Source organism: Sinocyclocheilus rhinocerous, unplaced genomic scaffold, assembly GCF_001515625.1.
Source record: "Sinocyclocheilus rhinocerous isolate Xijiao unplaced genomic scaffold, SAMN03320098_v1.1 scaffold1307, whole genome shotgun sequence".
Taxonomy (NCBI): domain Eukaryota; kingdom Metazoa; phylum Chordata; class Actinopteri; order Cypriniformes; family Cyprinidae; genus Sinocyclocheilus; species Sinocyclocheilus rhinocerous.
The window spans coordinates 543,104-564,919 of NW_015631048.1; the positions used below are offsets into that span (position 1 = coordinate 543,104).

The 21,816-nt window shown below is 37.7% G+C and overlaps 2 protein-coding genes across 3 annotated transcripts in view; one reads left to right on the forward strand and one right to left on the reverse strand.

The window, feature by feature from the left end:
* The window catches only part of LOC107741138 (uncharacterized), a 3,326-nt gene extending 1,472 nt beyond the window's left edge, over window positions 1-1,854 (forward strand). The window contains exons 2-3 of the mRNA XM_016553731.1: window positions 860-938; window positions 969-1,854. Coding sequence (XP_016409217.1) covers window positions 864-938; window positions 969-1,544 — 651 coding nt within the window. The 5' untranslated portion in view covers window positions 860-863 and the 3' untranslated portion in view covers window positions 1,545-1,854. The remainder of the gene's footprint in view (window positions 1-859; window positions 939-968) is intronic.
* Window positions 1-21,816, reverse strand: part of LOC107741137 (neurofibromin) — a 48,824-nt gene that overhangs the window by 15,550 nt on the left and 11,458 nt on the right. Inside the window, exons 20-35 of one of the 2 annotated variants that reach the window (XM_016553729.1) lie at window positions 21,017-21,358; window positions 20,746-20,885; window positions 19,804-19,926; window positions 19,614-19,697; window positions 19,312-19,428; window positions 19,048-19,229; window positions 18,333-18,544; window positions 17,161-17,322; window positions 16,944-17,047; window positions 16,274-16,409; window positions 15,385-15,447; window positions 14,449-14,607; window positions 13,965-14,062; window positions 13,744-13,890; window positions 13,190-13,336; window positions 12,829-12,939 (exon numbers count right to left, since the gene is read on the reverse strand). In XM_016553729.1, coding sequence (XP_016409215.1) covers window positions 12,829-12,939; window positions 13,190-13,336; window positions 13,744-13,890; window positions 13,965-14,062; window positions 14,449-14,607; window positions 15,385-15,447; window positions 16,274-16,409; window positions 16,944-17,047; window positions 17,161-17,322; window positions 18,333-18,544; window positions 19,048-19,229; window positions 19,312-19,428; window positions 19,614-19,697; window positions 19,804-19,926; window positions 20,746-20,885; window positions 21,017-21,358 — 2,327 coding nt within the window. The remainder of the gene's footprint in view (window positions 1-12,828; window positions 12,940-13,189; window positions 13,337-13,743; window positions 13,891-13,964; window positions 14,063-14,448; window positions 14,608-15,384; window positions 15,448-16,273; window positions 16,410-16,943; window positions 17,048-17,160; window positions 17,323-18,332; window positions 18,545-19,047; window positions 19,230-19,311; window positions 19,429-19,613; window positions 19,698-19,803; window positions 19,927-20,745; window positions 20,886-21,016; window positions 21,359-21,816) is intronic. The other variant, XM_016553730.1, reaches the window with a different exon arrangement.

Here is a 21,816-nt window from a genome sequence, read left to right on the forward strand (position 1 = left end):
AACTCTCCTCCTCACCGTGCATTAGGACGATATAGACACACGTCCTCCTCCAGGCAGATTCATAACATTTTATGTTGATTGGAAATTCTTAATTATTGACCTGATGGTGGAAATGGAAATTTTCACTGCTCTAGCTCTTTTCTTAAAGCCGCTTCACTAATTTGTGAAGCTCAATTATCTTTTGCTGCACATCAGAAATATATTATTTGTTTTTTTTGGTTTTCATTGTGATGGGTGAATAATTTGGAATTTGGCCTTTGTTTTCCCTCCTATTTATATTTCTGTGAAACAGGAAGCCATGGCTGGATAATTTCATGTTCATTATCACGCTGGTGTGCTCAAAGTTATGAATATGAATGGGAATATATTTCAGATATATTTTACTCATAAGAATTTCTAGGGGTACCAGTAATTGTGTTCAACATGTATTTGAGGAAAAAAACATTTATTTCATAATGATATTTCCCCCCATTTTAAATTCTTATTCTCCAATGAAGGTTAGATTTTTTAAAATAAAAGATCAAAAGGATTAACAATGCAGATTTATTTTCACAGCCTTCTTTGATCATATTTACCAAGGGTACCAACAATTCTGACCACGTGTATATAATTGAATATAATTGAATTTTATACATTTATACATACATGAACATCTGCAAAATAAGATTTATACACTTGTTTTTGACACTGAATGTCGCCAATAATTTTTGAATTAGTAGATTACAATATTATTGAAAACATTCATTTGATTTTGAAGATGAATTTCTAGAAAAATGGCAAATATATATAAATAATACGAAATACAAAAAATTGAACAAAGTAAAAAAACAAAACCTTTCCTTTCTCTTATGTCTTGCAGAACCATGATAAGTCCCAGAACAGTTTGTTTTGTGTATTTTGCATTGCTCTTCGGAACGCCACATGCTAACCCCACAAATAACAACACAAACGAAGTCCCACCAGTCAATGCAGCAGAAAATACCACGTCTATGACAAATGACACAAGTGGCACCACGCCAACATCCAACAATAACAGAGAGACTTCAAAACTAAACACTGCGACAACTACATTCTGCACTCAGGCCACTCCTAAATCTGAGGAAGGACACTTTATTTTCTTTCTACCAACTGGTAAATACAACCTGCAACTGATTGTGGCTGCTCTCACAGTGGGCTGCTTGGCATTGTTGCTGACCACACTGATATGCGCCTGTCAGGTTTGTCACCTGAGAGGAATTATCTCTAGTCTCCAGCCTCGTTACGACAGCACTGACCGACATGCCAGAAGAGAGAAGAGTGAATCACCATGCCGGGATGAAGGCCAAGTGGACAGACGCCCAACTGAGACCTGTTTCATGCTATCAGAGGTCACCACAGCACAAGAGGAGAGTAGAGAGAATCAGGAGAACAAGACTGAGGAGAAGAATGACAAAGAGCAGCCCAGCACTGAGCCGCCTGTGAAGGACCCAAATGGAGACATCACCCAAGAGAACAGTCCTGAGCCTGATGCAAAAGCACCAGAGAGCTCCGACACAGGGGTGTGATCACGATCAGACACTTAATCTGGTGTCACACAACTCCCCCTGTTGGCATTTCAAGTCTGCACCTGCTTAAGCTTTAACTGTTCTATACTGCATAAGACTCAAGAAGAAGGTCTGAAGTATGAAAGTATAAAATTCTATTGTATTCTATAGTAAAATTCTGAAAGTATAAAATTCTAAAGCACTGAAAATACTGCAAATAAGCCTGTCACTCTCCACATTGTCTCTCCTTATTTTAGGCTATAACAATATTGTATGACCATGTTTCATATGTGTGCATTTATGTTGTCTGTATTTTAAATAATACATCTGTATTTTGAAATCTTTAAACATCCTTAAAAAGATATATATGCTTGACAAACAAAAACGTGTGATAAGACAATTTTTGGGGGAATATATTTATTTTTGTTTTTTATTCTTAAAACAACAAAAAAAAAAACTAGTTGCCAATGTGGCAAGAAAAATAAACTCAATTAAAAATATTTTCTCTGAAGCCAATCATCTCCATCCAATTTTACGATTAAACTTATCTTGTTTTAAGGATGTTCAAATATTTTTTGTAAAAAACAGGAAAAAAAAAATTGATTAGAAAATTACTGTGTGCCGTTTTGTGTTTTTGAAGAATAAAACAATTCTGTCTTTATTTCAAACCTTGAAACTATACACGACTTGGTGTTTCTCATCTGAATCAAAACTTAGGTAAAATTAAGATAAATAACATTTTATTTTGCAGCATCACACCACCAAAAGAAAACACATCATTTTACAGCCACACCCACATTTCTGCTTTTCATTCACACTTAACACATGCTCACGTGATCTAGCACAATATATTCTCAGCATGTTATAAATAGAAAAGCAAACTATCCAGCACAGTTGATAAATGGATCGCCTCCTCTGACTTTCTGATTTTGATCTTTGTGATGAGAGACAGAGGAACAGCCTAGAAATGGTAAGATACTATACATTTTGTCAAAGAACTTTTATTGTTTGAGTGTAATTTTGTTAAAAAATTCCAGCTAGAAAATTTCGTACATATTGAACTGAAATCCAACATCATTGGGAAGAATTAAAAAAAATTTGAATAACTTTTTAAAGAGAAGAAAAAATTTAATCATTATACTCACATAAATATAATGCTGAGATATTTACAGTTCTTCCAGTATTTTTAACAATGATCATGGTTAAAAATAAATAATAATAATAAAGTATAAAATATATAAAATACACATGCATAAATAATACCCAAGAACAGTTAATCTGTTACGTGAATGGATAAAATTATTGTATACATACAATATTACAGGGACAATCTCTTGAAGAAACAATATTTTATATGAAATATAACCCTTGTCGAATATATAAAACACAAGGTTAAATGTTACGTGTTTTGTTCTCTCTCTATAGCCATATCAAATATTACACATGGAGCTACATAGACCTTGTTTGTTCTTTTATTTGTTGCCCATTTTGCTGTCACTGAGCATCTCTTCGACCACAAACTCTGACCCCACCAACGCAGACACGCTTCAGTGGAAGGGTGGAGAAGGTGCGAAAAGGTCACGAGTGAGAAGGCAGAACTTAAACCTACAACATGCATTACGTTTACCAGAAAAGGCTTATGCTTTCTATACGTTATGGAGACTTGTGAACGAAGTTTACAACAATACAAACACCATCAAACCATTAACGATGAGACCAGACAAACTGGAATTTACAACATCAGAAGGGCCGAAGAACATGGAGATCGAGGTCAAACCATCTTCAGCTCCCATACAGGAACAAAGCACTCATTCCATCAGTATGACTAGTACAAATGACTCTACAGCTATGGCCTCTTTCCCCACTGAACCATCATCACTAGACTCACAGAAAACAACTCAATTAGAAGATTTACAACTAGTGGAACAATCAACTCAACGACTCCAGACCACAATACAGAAGATTACAGAACCCAATCAAGCTATAGAGCAACACATCCCTGATTTCCACAACATTTAAAATTCCCTCCACTGCAGCTGAAGAACCTTCTACAATTGCCATACATGAACAGATCGACCACTTCACTGGTATTAATGGTACTAATAATTCTACAGCTAAGGTGTCTCTCCCCACTCAATCATCATTACCAGAGTCACAGAAAACAACTCAATCAGGAGATTCACAACTTGTTGAACAATCAGTTCAACGCGTCCAGACCACAAAACAGAAATTTATAGAACCAAGTGAAGTTACAGAGCAACACATCTTTGATACCACAATATTCTCTATGAAAATTTCCTCCAAAGCAGAGGAACCTTCTTCAATTGCCCTTCATGAACAAATCGACCACTTCACTGATATTAATGGTACAAAAAAAAAACTCTACATCTATGGCGTTCTACCCCATACCAGACTCACAGGAAACAACTCAATCAGGAGATTCACAACTTGCTGAACAATCAGCTCACCGTTTCCAGACCACAAAACAGAAAATTATTGATCCCAGTGAAGTTACAGAGCAACACATCCTGGATTCCACAATATTCACTACCAAAATCTCCTCCAAAGCAGCATAAGAACCTTCTTCAATTGCCATACATGAACAAATCGACCACTTCACTGGTTTTACTGATACAAAAAACTCTACAGCTATGGCATCTTTCACCATTCAATCATCATTACCAGACTCACAGAAAACAACTCAATCAGGAGATTCAGAACTAGCTGAAGAATCAACTCAACACAAAATTCCCGAATCCATAATTCGTTCAATTGGAATAATTGGTACAAATGATTCTACAGCTATAATGTCTTATTCCCACTGATCTGCCACCACAAGAGTCACAAAAAAACACCCAGTCAGGAGCACCACAACGAGTCAAACATTCAACGCAACATTTCCAGAGCCCCAAACAAAAAATTACAAAACCTAGTCAGAAAATTGTACAACCCACTGTTCTCATGTCCACCCTAAATCAGGCCACAACATACAGAATTCAACAGAAAACTCCACTACAATCTGCCATAGACCCACACATTTCAAATAATGACATACTTGCAACAATGGAAAATGATAACCTGCAAGTAGGGATATGCCGTTATCAAATTTTCATGTTGCGATTAATTGCTAATGCTTTTATTACGGTATACGGTATTATCACGATATTGAAATTAAGTTTTAAAAAAAAGTGCTGTCATAATACAGTATAACAGGTTTAATAACTTTTTTCTTATAACAAAAATAACTGAACATTTAAATGCAATAAAGCAATACAGAAAAATGTACAAAGTTAAAAGTTTTACACAGATTAAAGTGCAAAAGAACTATAAAGACCAATAGGTATCACTTTACAATAAGACCTCATTAGTTAACCTTAGTTAATGCATTAACATTCACAATGAGCAAAAGCTAATGTTAACTAATGAAGCCCTAATGTAAAGTGTGATTAATCACGGTATTTAGAAGTGCCCACGATAACAATATCGTGCATATTCATTACCGTGATATATCGCATTACCGAATACCGGCACAAGTCTACCTGCAAGCAACTTCACTTCCACAAATGACAAAGAATGAGCAACCCAAAATAACACTGGCCAATGGAATGGTGCAAAGCATTTCAAAAACCACTCCACCTGCAAGGACGAAGAGCTAATACCGCAATAGAAGATGACACGAAAACTCGCATAGATATTTTTGGATTACTCTTCACTTTTGGGTGCCTCATGTTGCTGATAATAGTAATCTTGCTTCGGGTAATATGGAGAAGATGGCAAGCCCGGCACTGGGGGAGCAACATGTGGGTAGCAGGTCCTCCCCTCCTGTGGGGAACATATCATTCAGTCTTGCAGAACAGCAGTTCACACACTGCAATACAGATGAGGAAAGAGAACATCAAAAAGAAAAAGCGGGAAAACAGTGATGTTCATGAGACTATCGCCCTCAAGCAACAACACAAAAACCTTGTATAAACATGAGGATGTCACAACCCAGGGCACTCTCTAATACTTACCCTCAACATGACAGCTTTTTTAGCTAAACAAATTCTGAATTAACCAATTCTACAGACTCCTCAGTGAGTCACAAACTTCCACACAACATGTTCATGTCTTGCATATGCAAACACTTAACTTTACATGAACAAATGAGCGTTAATATATTATATACACGTTGAGATTGTGTGATTGTATTTTTTTTGTTTTAATAAAAAAGCTATTTACAAACCTGTGTTTTAAGTAATATTATGATTCGCTAAAACAAAGAAGAACTTGTTGAAAAATGTTAATTCACTTTATAATATACAATGGAAAGTTGAATACATGTAAAAAATAATATATATATATACGTCATGTGGTAATGACCATCTTCCCTAACCAAAGACCTCCAGCTGACTTTCCCTTCTGCTTGGCTCACATCAAAAACACTGTGATCCACTAAAACACATGCCACAGAATCATTCGAAATGGAGTGGGGATTTGTGTTTGTGTGTTTGATGAACAGATCAATGAACTAAGGGAAGAAACTAGTCAGCACATGTAAAATAAGAGCTGAGTGCGGATGGATTTAGCTAAATTGTCTGACTATGCCATTTCTGCTTGACACACACAATATAAAGCATCATACACACACACACAGAGCAAAGCTACATTAGTAGGCAGAGGATGCGTCATTACTGGGCAGCATTAGCAGGCTCTGAAAGAATGAAGCGATTGAGAAAGAAAGAGGGAGAGGAGGAGAGAGAAATAGAGAGTGGCACTGGAAAGATTCTGTACCAGTGCTCTTTTGTTCAAAACACACACGCGCGCACACACACACCTGCCCCGGGCAAAGACACAATGGTGAGGAACTTTAAATCAGTTACCAAAACGTGTGCTAGGAATTACACTAAGAATTAAGAACTGCTTCATTATTAGTGTTTTCATTTAAACACTGAGTTTTACAGTATGTGCTGATTGTGTGGGAAAATCTGAGAGCAACTGACTAAAACATGGTAAAATGCGTTAAACGGAGATGACAGTACGGTACTCTTACTGATAAGACAACAGCATAATCAGAATAACAAAATTCATAAAATTAGAACTTTATTGAAATTTCTGCTAGATCAGAAATTGTGTTCATTTTAGAATTTTTTCCCAGTTGGAATTAGTATTTTTCACCATACTCCATCCCAGTCATTTAAAACTCAGACAAAACATGTTCAGACCTGAATTACAGGTTAAGTGTTGCTTAATGACTGAAGAAAGAATGAAAACTGGAAAGAGGGAGGGGGAGAGAGCAGAAAAGAAAGCAGAGGAAATGGATGCTGAATGAGGGAATCCAAAAGAGGAAACAAGAGATGTCAGCACTTCCTCTTTCTCTTTCTTGTACCAGGGCATAGACTCTACTACATCTCCCCTCCCTGCCTCTCTCTCTCCTCTGCTGTCATAGTGATCCCAGAAAGGGACCTGCACAGAGAAAGACGGGATTTGGATTTTACTGCAGCATAAAACAAGAATAGCATAAAAAATAAGAGATCATAGCTGTGTTAATCTGAAGATCAAGCAAGAAAAAAAAGAGGTGAGGGATGGAGAGAAACTGAAAGACAGAAAGAGGACAGGAAAAACTAGCACAGAGTGATGACAAGGAGAAGGTAAGTAATTCACAATGCAGCAAGGTTTGCCTGAGGAAGGATTAGACTCACAATCACACATTTTCAGGTTGTGTGGCATGATATGAACAAGCTTTTATGCACATTATATATAAATGCTGTTTGTTCCAAGCACGTGCTTAGAGAGTCAAGCAGAACTAGGTGCAGGCAGATCTGCAGAGCCGCTGCATGAAGACCTTCACATCTCTCTGCTGTACGTTTGCATGTGTAACACTGATTGTCAATCTCAGAATGTATGCCAATGCTTTGACTAGCCTCACAACTGCAAACAAAAGAGGCAGAACACATAAAAATACTTTTTGTCATCATTCGCAAAGATTATATAAGACTCACAGCCATCACTCACTATAATTAGATTTACTATCAACACAAACTATAATCAGCGTCACTGTTGCCACTCACTATAATCAGAATAAACACTGCCATTTTAATCACGTACTATATTCAAATTCACTTAAGTTCAGACTCATAGTCATTAGGTGGCATCAGACATACTATAATGAGATTCACCGAGGTCAGACACTTTTATCCCCATTATAATCAGACACAAATTGCATTACTCAATATAGTCAGACTCGTTTGCATCACTCGCATTAATCAGACTTACTGTCATCAGGCCTAATCAGTCACTCAATATAATCAAATTAGGACTCACCATAATTACGTAGCATCAGACACACTGTCATCAGACTCACAAAGGTCAGACACTAAATTTCCTCTTCGTTATGAGACTGTTTACACTCGTTACAAAAATCATACAGATTGCATTACTCACTTATTACAAAATGTATATACTCAATCCGTCAGTATAATCAGACACAAATAGCATAAATCAAACGTATCATCATTCACATTAATCTGACTTACTGTCATCAGTCCCAGTCACTCAATATAATCAGGTTCACTATAGTTCAGACTGACTGTCATTACTTGCTATACAACACACTGTTATCAGACTAATTTTCATTATAATCAGATTTCTATCACTTACTATAATCAGACACAAATAGCATTAATCAATAAATTTACCATCACTCACATTAATCTGACTTTCTGTCATTAGACCCAATCACTCAATATAATAAGATACACTAAAGTTCAGACTGATTGCCATTACTTACTATATAACACACTATTATCAGATTCATTTTCAATTTCATGTGCATTTTAATCAGATTTCTATCACTTACTATAATCAGACACAAATAACATTAATATAGTCATTGTCATCACACAGTTCATGTAATCAGACTGTAATCTCTAAACTTTCTGTAATCAGACTCAATATATTCAGACTCACTTAAAAAAAAAATCAGTCATGGACATTAGTACTATACTACAAACACAAATAACTTTGGATGCATCCTGCATATAGCATGTAACAAACAAACAAGCATTCAGCAAAAACAGAAATCTCTTGCAATTGTCTACAGGAACACAATGAAGATGCCCATGTGTGCAGCGATGTCCTGCCTGCTCTTGCTGTGGCTTACGTGTACTTACGTACATGCAGAATGTCCCAGTGTTTGTTCCTGTAGCGAGAGCCATCGGACAGTTGACTGTTCCTGGAGGGGGGTTAGGCATCTGCCTATTGGCCTGCAGCGAAACATTCAATCCCTCAACCTGACCCACAACCGGCTATCTGACCTGGACCACCACCTAAGCTCTTTCACACATCTGCGCATCCTTGACATCTCCTATAACCGTCTGCTTCACTTCCCAGCCTCGCTGCCACGGGCATTGTGGGAAATCAATGTCTCAGGAAACCGTCTGCGTGTACTTAACAAGGATGACACAGCTTACCAGTGGAACCTCAGAGTTCTGGACCTGTCCGTCAATAAGCTGGAGCGTGTGGTCTTCATCAACAACACGCTCCCCAACCTGAAGGCTCTCAATCTTAGTCATAACAAGTTCTGGACAGCACCTACCAACATGCCCCAAAACCTGGAGGTGGTGGATCTATCCCACAACACTCTGGTCCAGATCCTGCCGGGGTCCCTGAACCAGCTACACAGGCTGGCTCGGCTCTACCTGCACGCAAACCGCTTCACCACGGTCAGGGAAGGGGCATTCGAGCATCTGCAAAGTCTGAAGCTCATCACTCTAGGGGACAATCCCTGGGCTTGTGAAGAAACTGCCAATATCAGCCACCTGTTGGTGTGGACCAAACACACTTCCGCCCGAGTGTTGGGCTGCCCCTGCCACACCTGGCACACCTGCGGAGAAGCTCACCTGTCCAGGACAGGGAGCTGGCACTTTGGCACATACACGCTGTCCCCATATGTCTTCGAAACCGAGGAGCCAAGCCATCCATATGTACAAGCGGTCACCACACACTTCTGGTCGGGGACGTCACTCCTAAACACCAGGGATGACCAAACAGGATCTAGAAGCACCAAGGAACAGGAGTCTTTCAGAAATGGTTTTCTCTTTACCTCAACTTCAGAGGCTTCCTATTCTAATACTCATTCAACTACAGAGGGCCCAGTCACAACAGGCGACTTCGTCACCACTGTCTCCACCACCCGCAGGACCACCACTCTCCGTACGCGGAGTGTGAAGAGACCCAATCAGAACCTCAGCCGAAACACAAGCTCAGGATGCAGTGTGGGTTCACTCTACACATCAGTCTGCTGTACGCTCCTCCTGATGGCCATGATGCAAGGGCTCTGAGGCTCAGCCGAGTCACACGGTCCTTCGATCAAACTATAAATTCATTTTAACAATAGGGCTGGGACAATAAATCGATGCATCGCGACTCGTGGATCGATTCTGAGATGTTCGGAATGTATCGTGATTCTCTCTCGAATCGATTCTGAGCTTAGTTTTTAACAGTAGATGGCGCTCTAGGCTTGTTTTTAACCGCACACTCAAATGCTCACAAAGAAGAGCACTTGTGCGTTCAGCTGAGTAATGTAAGTGATTAAATGTACTTGCACATCGGCTTTTATGCTTTTATGATGCGAGATTAATGTAAACACAGCCCACTGTGAACATCCTTTTAATTCGCTTCAACCTTTTCGAACTTTATGAATGATTATTTTAGGTTCAAATGGTGCGTGTGTAAGGAACTGGAAGCAAGCAGAATTCGGCTATTTCTAAAGCACGCAGTGCCATCTGCTGTTAAAAACTAAGCTCAGAATTGATTCAAGAGAGAATCGCGATGCCTTCGGAAAATCTCGATGCAGACTCCCAGCCCTAGTTAACAAATGGATAACATGCTCAGTATTTTCAAATAATGTTTATGTTTAACATATTATGAAAACATTAAATGGACTTAAACTTCCAAAACAGAACAGTCTCACAATGTACCAATGTAGTGGAGCAACAAACAGGATTACTGGACATACAGGTTCACATGAAATGGGTGTAGAAGTATTTCATATGTTAATCAGATTAACTTGTGACAATCCATTCTGTTTTAAAAATGATAAGTTAAATGCATGATTCTGTTAATACTTCTGCAATAATAAAAACATGAACAAAACGCATTCTTTTTTTAATCAAAATTCTACACTGTTCAATAAAATCTAAGACATTTTTTTAAATACAAATGATAAAATCAATATAATGAAATATAATGATTTTCATCAGATTACATAGATGAGATTGTGATGCAATTCAATAAAGAAATGTGCTTTTTGTCCACATAAGTATGATGGCCAGTAGTGCACAACACAATGGAAACAAGCTGCAACGCAACAAAATTAGCACAACACAACGGAAACAAGCCGCAACAACGAAATTATCACAACACAATGGAATCAAGCCGCAACACAAAGGAATAAGCACAACACAGCGAAATTAGCACAAAACAACGAAATTAGTCCAATGCATTGTGTTATGGAGATTTCGTTGTGTTGTGCACTACTGGGCCACCTGGGTCATAAGGGTACAACCCTGGCATTTACTAGCAGGGGTTAATAACTGATGGAAACCAGTCAAACTTTCACCACTTGACTACAACATATTACTTGTCCATCCATAGTCAAAACAGATTCCATTTGAATGTAATTTAAAAACAAAGTTTTATTTAAAGTAATAAATCAGTCACTAAAATTACCAGAAAACTACCTGCCATGTTCCAAAAACAACTGACAAACATTACGCTTGATTCAAGATGGTCTACCAGCACCTTCAGCTTCCAAACAGCTGGTAATCCATCTTCACAACTACCTAAAAACGTCAAATGTAGCTTTAAACCTGATGTTAACAGGATTTTCCAGCTGGGAAAGCAGGGTTTATTTTTCTCAGCATCAGGCTTTCATTATCATGGCTGACTCTTCTGACAGAACACAAAACATTTAGAAAGCCTGTTATTACTAATGGCAGTGATAAACTGTTAAGTCAGGTTACCCAGCTATGTAGGAATATAAACTTTAAAATAAGACCCAATTTGGAAATCTTTTGTCGTAAACACAGCAACTCAAGCCAGTCTTCCAATTGTCACCATGATACCTCATGAAAAGCAAACAAACTATTTGTTAAACAAAGGGAAATCTTGTCAGCATGATCTTTCCATCACTGACCCTCCTTTTTGAAGAACCATGTGACTTCTTCCACTGGTGTCATTATTAAAAGCGTCAGCATGTGTTTAGAGACACTGCACATCACCACTCGCAGAGATAAAACATCAGCATTATTTACGTGGATCACCGCCGGTGAGTACCCGGGGAACGTTCTAAACATTGTTCTATGTTCTATGCTCTAAATTATTTATTTGGAATGAAGCAAAGTGTTCACAAATTAAAATTCAATTCCGAATGATACTCAACCTCTATAAACATAAATTAATCTTGTATCTGAAAAAAAAACTGCTCATATGTGTTAAACATCATTATGGAGCTAATAAAAAAAAAAGAAGTGCTTATACTTCTATATACCGATATGATTTTTGTGTTATGTTCTTCTCAGATCAGAGAAATGGCTCTAAAAGTGGACATCTGCGTGGTTCTGCTTGTTGTGCTGTTCGGCTGTATGCAGGTCCTTAGTTCAAACACTACTACTTCATTTACCACCACTGCCAAAAACAACGGTGCTAATCAAAATGGGAACGGTGCTAACCAGAATACGAACAGCGGAATTTCAATCAGCAACTCCACCAGCATGACTTGGACTATGAACAACACCACAGCATCCAGCTCCAAAAACAACACAATCCAGAATGCTAAAGAAGGAACTGTCAGCGCCCTCATTGGCAGTTCCTCCGCTTCCTCCGTGACCAGCTGCTTCAAACTTCCGCTGCTTGCGTTCATAACTTTGAGCTTTCTACAGATGATACAGTGACCATCAACCTCCCTTGGGCTTTGAAGGCAGACAATAATGTGAGATTCTTTGGAGACTTAATAGTCTTTCTGAAATGCTATGAAACTTTCGTAGATGTTATACAGCTTGTAACAAACAGCTTTTTGCTTAATATTAGCGAAAAATATTTCAAATATGAAAAATATTGGTACTATTCACAACCATATTTTTTATTTATTTCTGTAAAATGCTGTAATATCTTCATAATTTAATCAACAAAGGTAAATCTATGCATCTGTAAGCTGTTGTTAGTTAACTGATTGTTTTTAGAAGCAATAAAATGTTGAACAAAAGAACAATGTGTGCCTTTGTAATTCTTTTGCAACCATCGGTCAGGTATCATGAAGTCTTACCTGCGAGTTACATAGTAAAACACAGGGTTTCCGTTCTTTGAAGTTCCAGCCTGGTAAAAGATGTTAAGAGTCTTCAATGCTTTAAACTCTTCTTTCTCATGCACCTGGTGTCTAAAGAAAAATAAAAACAGTTATGGACTCCAGTTATGAACTGCAAAGTAAAAGTGGGGCTACTGCTTTAAATAATTGTGTTAGAAAAATAAAACTAATTCAAACTGACAAGAAGTCTTTCATCTGTTATAAGAATTTTTTTTCCTGGAAAACTAGCATACCATGCAAAAATGGCATGCTTGCAAAAATACCATGCATACTGAAAACTAAAAAATAAATAAATAAAAATAAAAATAGCAGCCTTCTCTACCTTGTCATAAACTCCTCAAATTTGGAGCTGGTGAGATTCAGGCTGGACCAATGAGTATCTGCCACAGGTTTGTGTTCTGGGGGACCCAGGTAAGCAAGCAGGGTGGCCATCTTATCAAAGGGCCTCCTTCCAACAGCTTTATGATCCCTGAAGAGTTTGGGAAAATATTTTTTGATTAACTGAAACTTCACTGAGGATTTGAAAAATTATCAAAAAATGTATGCTTGCATTACAATATTTTACTGTAGGATTAATACAAAGCATGACATAAAATGTACAACCCTGTCATTCAAAGTGATGGATGATAATTTTCACAACAAAACAGCTGTCCCTTGTATTTAACCAATACAATAAGATCAGAGAGAAACAAGTATAGAAAAGAGAGTAAAAAATGCAAATCAGTTCCCAACCAAATATAGAGATTTGAATGAGCACAATTCCAAAAATCTAATCCCAAGAAAAGCCTAAGCTGCATTTTCACTTCCAATAACAGTCTCTCTGATACAGACCGCATGAGCTGGATGATAACACAAGTCTTTCACAGACCTGCTCACCTGTTACTAGACAAATACTGGCCGATTTTCTCTTGGTTGTTCCACAGCAGCCTGTGCAGGGCCAAAACATTGCCATCACTAATGAAGGACAGGCTGTGGTTGAGAGAGTCGCTCGCCGGACAGTCAGAGGCAATGTCCAGGAAAAATCTACAAGAAAACCCAAAGTTTAAACTAGCTGGTGACAGGATCTAAAGCCTGAAGATCGCTAATCGCTTTCTTACCTTCTGGCTGCATCAAAATTACTCTTCACAAAGTCATTAAATGGCCTCATGTGTTCCTCTTTTGTGAACAAAACATGGTTGGCAATACTTTGCAGGATCTGCGGACAGATGACAAATGAAATAGGAGTCTTTATAAAACAGAAAACTCCAAATCTTTCCATTTTGTACACGGATGTCTTTCATAATATATTATCACTGCCACGACCATCAAGGCCATGCCCTGCAGTGATTTTACAACTATTAAGTGGGTTTTAGTCATTATTGCTATTATTCTAGTGACTTATCGATTAAATAAACTCTACTAGATGGTTGATCAGTTGACTTTCTAGATCACGGACCTGGTTCTGACCTGGCAGACCTTTCTGGACCAGCATCGAAGCAGCAAAATCCAACTTGGCCAACATAAGCTGGTACAACCTGTTTTCCAGCATGGACAACTTTTATAAAAGTAGTATTAATTTTATCTCTATGCAAAAATTCTCACCTTTGACGTGAGTTTAAGGCCCCTTTCTATCCTGGGTGGAGGCTTTTTGTCGAGAATTCCAGCCTCATATGGAGAGACTATAGCTGGGTTCACAAAACGCAGAAACATTGCACTTCCTACAGCTCCAATACTGTTCTGTGGGAAACGCTGGCTAACCACCTGAAACCAAAACACAGAAATACACAGGAACGTGAAAGAAGGATTTTATGGCTGAGGTAACATATGCCATTTCATTAGGATAGTTCCAATCCAGAACCAAAATTCATAATCGCATTAATATATCTGAACATTTCCAAGTCAAATCATGTTAAATTATTTTTTATTGGAAGTGTACTTGATCATATGATGATATCTGTTGAGTAACTGGATAACATGAGGTTCTATGAGGGAACTATCTGAATGAAATAGCACCAGAGGCTTTAGAGTTAAAGTGTAGGAAGCAGTTTGAAGCCGTTAAACAGTCCAATGATGGCGGAGGTCTTCACCAGTGACCTTTAAGAGTGTTAGAGAAGAAAAAAGGGAACAGCAAAGCGTTTAAAATGGCACTACAGAGAAATGCGTTTTACTCCGAATAAACGTTTCAGGTTGAACAGTCAAGCGTAAAATCATTCTGGCATTCAAAAAGGGGCTAAGTTCGTTACCAAATTACATAACCCACAATGCACCACTGCATTCAATGCCCTGATAATTTCCAACCTTCAGTCCTGAGAGTGACGGCTCATGCAAAGATGATGGCCGGAGCTACAGAGTTTGTTGTTTTTCCTGGTGCTGGTGCTAAGAGGTACATTCAGTGAAAGCTTCAGCTTGCCAAAAATCAGGAAATTAGTAGACATGATTTGATGTAATGACAGTAATGCAGGCCAGAGGTGCACAAGAGTCTCAGATTAATGAAGCGAATCGAGACAGGAAGCAGATACGTCCGCCATTCACACTTACTGCTTTCCTCACTTCCTTTCTGTCTTTGACAGATGCTTTAGACAGGAGAGAGTGGCAAGTAGCCTACAGAACAGAAATGAGCACAAACAAGTCATGGCACAAGCTAACACACACACACACGTTTTCTACCTATTAGTCCATGGAGCAAGTTTGGAGTCTCTTATGTTCACCAAGGCTGCATTTATTTGATCAAAAATACAGTAATATTAAAAAGTAATTAAAAAAATATTAGAACAGTTTAAAATAACTGTTTCCTATTTTAATATATTGAAAAAAAAAATGTATTCCTGTAATGGCAAACTGAATTTTCAGCAGCCATTACTCCAGTCTTCAGTGTCACATGATCCTTCAGAAATCACTCTAATATGCTGGTTTGCTGCGGAATAAATATTTCTTATTATCAATGTTAAAAACTGTTTTTTTAATTCTTTGATGAATAGAAAACATTTCTTGAACAACTGACCTCAAAAAATCATTTGTAAAACCATCCTTTTGTAAATGATCACACTTTAAGGCAGAAATCTAAGAATGGTTTTATAAACTATTTACACAAATTCGTTCAGTGCAGATTCTATGTGGCCTTCTCATCATATACACAGGAACTAACGTCAAATATGTATTTGAAATAAGCTATTGCATCTAATTACATTACAAAGGTCATTTTTCTGAGCTTATTTGTGATAAATTGTGCACAAATAAGACCAGAACGCAAATTTTGATTGGCTTTAAACTGTTCAATTAAACATTCAGTCTCCACAGCAAAACTAAAGCATATTTGACATTAGTAATATCATCGCACAGATTAACACGGGGATTCAGACATCCACAGAAACAAACTCAGGCCTCTTTGCGCTCCAAGGAATCACCTCAGAGGTTTCTTCAACCTCACCTGAAAGAGACAGTGACAGACGCTGCGGAGCTGAGGTGGAAACTCGCCAGATGAGCAGATTATGGCCCGAAAGAAGCGATCGGTCATCCGTAACAGATTGCGCTGGTTCTCCTCCAAATTCTCACCGGTCTCAAGTCTGCAGGAAGAACACAAGCCAATCATCTCCAACCAGAATCTGAACATCACATAGGCATGTCTGCTGTCTTTAATAGAGAACACAACACTGTTGAAACAACACAGCACTAAAATAGTTTATCACATAAAAGCACACAAAAATCAATGTCCTTAAAATCAAACATTCAAATATATTTACATCACAACTCATTACTAATATGCTGACACAGGCTGAGTAGGAAAATACTTTGATTTCTAAATACCAATTGAAATGCAAGAAATGAACCACATTGATCTTTATTAACCACACAGAACACAGTGTGGTCGGTGCAAACCAGTTTATCCTCATGGCAAGTGAACCTCTATTTAAATTAGTCTGGTGTCAACTCTCTTTTACTTTCCGTAGTTTTGACCATGGTTTTGGGATGACAGCATGTTTTGCAATCTGTCCATGATGCTTCTTCCTAATTTGCCTAGCTTTTATCAAGTGACAGGTGAATTTGCACCCACATACCAGTTGCGAATGACTGATTTAAAGGTTCATTCGGACAGATACCTGCTGGGATCCACCTCAAAGCTCAGCATCTGCCACTCAGTGCCCGTGATCACTGCCCTGAGCAACGGCTCCAACAGCTTCTGCAGATACGTGGCCCCGTACACCTGAAAAAAGGAGTTTCCATGAGTTCCCAAGAGGGAAATTCACAACTAAATTAATCGGGATCATTTGCCTCTTTGAATGATCATTTGCACGCCATGGGGAATCTTACAGGCACCTTAAAGCAGAACGTCATGATTTTACTGGCCAAGCTGTTGCCGCGGAACAGTGTTTGCATGGAATCTGCCAGCTCCACCTCTTTAGAGAACATATTCCACAGAAGCTGATACAGGAGATGCCTCGAATCAAAGAGAGTTACCAGAACACGTGACAGTTCATCCTGAAAAGACCAAAGTTCAATATAAATTCCACACACTACTCAAACTTGCATCTCAAAATTTTATATGCAACGTTTCAGTCATTTGACCTTCTTTAGGTTTACAATGTGCAAAGGAACTTTTATGACATTTTTAAAATAAAACGGTGAGTAATAATGGTTAATAATAATGCACATTTTCTCATTTTATACTATTAATAATACTTTAAGTTAAATCATTTAACAAAAAAAAAACAAAAAAATTGTAGATTTCTCAGGAAGTTCTCAACCAGACGCCTCAGCAAACTTTCAAAGGGGGATGCAGGATGACTTAAAAGTATTTAAATTCAAAAGAGTATTATTACTATATTAAAATAATCTAACTGTAATTGAAATAAAAATGCTAAAAAAAATTAAATCAAGATAAAATCATTTTTCTTCCCCCTGAAAAAGTATTGTTAATATTAAAGATAATATATTTCTTGAAACCTTTGCAATCACAAAATTAACTGTGCTTAATTTATAATTTAATATATCAATACTCCAAGGTTGAGAACAACTGCTCTAGATAAAAAATATAAATAAATTAAAAAAAAAAGTTAAACCCAAACACCGAAATAGAAAGAGAATGATAATAATATAGATGGCTGAATTGTTAAGTAAGGGAAAAAAAGACCAAAACACAATTAATATGTAAATCAGCTTTAGAAAAGAAAAAGACCATTGCCAAATCAGTATGCAAATAATCATTGATGGTTAGATTTTGACTTGCAAACATTCTATTATTGTACGTCAACGGAAGATTCTCAAGCTTGAGAGATTCTCAATGTTACATTTCAAAGTTGATAAAAATGTGTATTCAAATTTTTTTTTTTAAATGTGTATTAAAAAATATACTGTTTGTTGCATACAGAGTTTTGAAAAACATTGTTTGAATTATGTCTATACTATATGGTACAATTATAGCTGAATTAATTAACTACTCATCTTGCACCATAAAAAAAAAGTGCAGATTATTTACTTAAAGTACCCACCCACTGAGAACAAGGCACCACATTGGCCAGCGCCATGGCGATAGGTAACTCCCCCTGATCCCCCATCATCGTGACAAGTTCCACAAGCCTCTCAAAGCGATCGGCCAGCGCGGTCTCTGCCAGTGTGTCAAACTCTGTCCCCTGCTGCAGGATCTTAGTGAGGACCTCCATGAACGTAGCCCTGGTCTGAAGGTCCTTATGATAGCCCAGCCCTGCAAGAGAGCGGCAGACACGCAAACTTTGATTAAATACATGAGAAAGTCACGTCACCTTCATTTATAAAGCGCTTTAAACAATACAGCAGCTTCACAGTAATAAACAGGAAAATAAGTGTTAATGTTGCAAGGTTCATATGAAACAGATGTACAATAATGCCATTATTCAGCTCAATTCAATGTTGATTCAATTCAGTTCAATAACAGTGTCGCTGTTACAACATTAATGTCATTATTCAGCTTAATTCGGTCCTAGCGTTGAATTGATAATGTTATTGAATATATTACTATATGGTGTTAAAGATGTCACAAAAAGTCATTACTTGTCCTGAAGAATAAGTTTTATTTATGACAGAGTTAAAGAAGAAATGAAATGTAAAATGAATAAGAAAAAATACATAAAAAATACAATTTAAATAATTAATGAACTAAAATAAAATTCAATAAATGATTTATGAATTTAAAGTGTTATTTGAGAGGTTTATGGCTCGATTCCTCACCAATAGAGTGCATAAGGCCGCTGTCCACGTTGGCGTTGAGCAGGTTGGACATGGCCAAGACGGTGCAGTGCCTTAAAGACGCCAACCGCCTGGACATCCCTCGCTTACGTCCAGTCACCTGCTGACCCTCGTCCTCCACCTCACTGCAGTCGTTCAGCAAGTTCATGAAGAGAGTGAAGTACCTGTGGAGGACAGCAGGGGCAGAGTAATGTACAAACTCCATGACCGGACACTAGGGTTTAATATGGAACTTGAGAGTCTTACTTAAGGAAGAGCTGAGATTTGGCCTCCATCAGCTCCACACCGTCCCCCTCCTCTGGCTGAAGGGGCAGGCCGGCCAGAAGAGACACCACCGCTTCCATACTCGCCTGATCCAGATCCCTGTCAATCACAACCATACAGCTTATAGTAAAAAAAAGAATCAATCACTAAAAGTCATTTTTCGATTTGCATTGCACATATGAACTTAATGTTTCTCAGAACAAAAGTCCAATGGAGGTTGTTCAGTAAACTAGAATATTAATGATGCCATCTGAATGAAAATAATGCGTTCACGAGGATGTTACCTTGTGAGGCATTTCACATCATCATCTGCTGCCTGGTTGGATGTTCCCATCACCCAGTCTGTCAGATACTCCACCATCTTATTCCTGAGACACACACACAAATCTGATGCATCTCCAGAGCAGAAATAAAACATTGCAGATAATCTGTCTATCGCATAAAGAGCAGGACTACAGTAGCGTTTTGTTGTACCTGAACTTCATCTCTTGGCAGAAAGAGAGGTCATCTCTGCACTCCATCATGATCTCTACCAGCTGGCACAGTTTGGTTTTGATCTGGATGGCATGAACCATGTTGCCAAGAATATGCACATACCTATAACACACAAACAGGCACACAAATACTTATGGTTTAAGCACAAAGAAATCAACAATAAAAGGTGACAGATTAAGTTTTGTCAAAATCTGCAAGAATAACTTGTGATAATCCTGATAGCATCAGTAAAAATGGGTTAGAAATGACATACTAATCAGTAAAGATTTGCCATGTATGCCAGAAAAAAAATGATATATAAATTTATTGTAGTCTTTAAAGCTTATTGTTTGATTTTAAGCTTAAAAAGTATAATAAATCATTCTTAATAATTACAAAAATAATAATTAAAATTGAAAATAAGTTTTTTTTTAAAGAAATTAATACTTTTATTCCACAAAGATTAATTAAATTGATCAAACTTACAGTAAAGACATTTTCAAAGTTACAAAAGATTTATATTTAACTTTATAACTTCCTATTCATCCAAGAATCCTTAAAAAACACTTTTTTGGAAAAAATAAAAATAAAACTGTAATAATATTTCACAATATTACTCTTTTAATGTATAGTTGACCAAATAAATGCAGTCTCAGTGAGCATAAAATAAGTTTTTATAAAAACGTAAAAATACTACCAGTCCCAAACTTTTGAACAGTATAATTATTTACAAATTTTATCAAATTATATTACAGCGGAAATTTGAACTTCTGGTACGACCAGGCAAGCAGAAATAAAAACTGAACTGTAGAGCCCTGAAGAAATTTCTCAAATTGCTCTTTAGTAAAAGATGAAAGACTGGAAAGAATGTAACCTGAAACATTCATTTAGAAAATGATCTTCACAGCAAAGCTGATTAAAATAAGCAAACAAATGACTTACCTGACTAGGTTAAGCATCATGGTCTCAATGCTGGCTTGACCAAGATGCTCTGAGCTTCCTTCCGTATGGTTGTCCAGAAGGTTCTTCATGATGGCAATGGTCTGCTCCACAAACTGCGTGTTGGTCTCATTAATTGGCACCTAACCATATGAGCATAGAAACATAAGTACCTATGACATTTGATGCAAGTGACGTCCAACCAGCTTATAAAGATGTCACATGGCTTCATAAGACTTCCACTGTACATATACACTGTGACAAGCTGTCTCACCGGGCCCTGGGCATCGAAGAATCTGCTGATGCCGTTTTTGAGTTTGTTGAACAGCATGGGATAGAGCGCTGGACAGAGCTCCAGCCCCACCAGGTCTTTGACGTTAGTGCGGATCTGATGGCCCTTCTCATGATTGCACACCATCAGCGACAGAAGACGGTCCAGAAACCTGCTCAGGGGTGTCTCTGGGTTCCCCTCACACGAGGCCATGGACACCATGGAGCCCTTGCGCTCGTTCAGGGTGCCCATGGGAGGACTGTAGGTGGCCAGAGCAGACGTGTTCCTCTGCTGCAAACACACGCCACCCAACGCACACAGGAAGCCTGTCATATTGATCCATTCCTGAGGGATGAGACACAGGATTTATGGAGCACAGCCAACATTTCGTCATGTCATGTTTTGCTGTTTTTTTTTTTTAAACAATGGTCAATTAAATTATTATAGGGGTTAATAAGTATATAAAAATTATTACAGTATAATTTTATACATATATACATACAGGGGTGCACATATGTTTTTCAGTCTGTTCTCATGAGTGTGTCCTGCACACTGCACATAGTGTGTCCCATTAAATAGAACTATAAAAAAATAAATAATTCATAATATTAATAATAGTATTATTGCACTTTATTTAGTTAAAATAATTAAAGGGGTCATATGATGTTGCTAAAAAGAACATTATTTTGTGTATTTGGTGTCATGAAATGTGTTTATGCGGTTTAAGGTTCAAAAAACACATTATTTTCCACATGCTGTACATTATTGTTTCTCCTCTATGCCCCGCCTTTCTGAAACGCGTC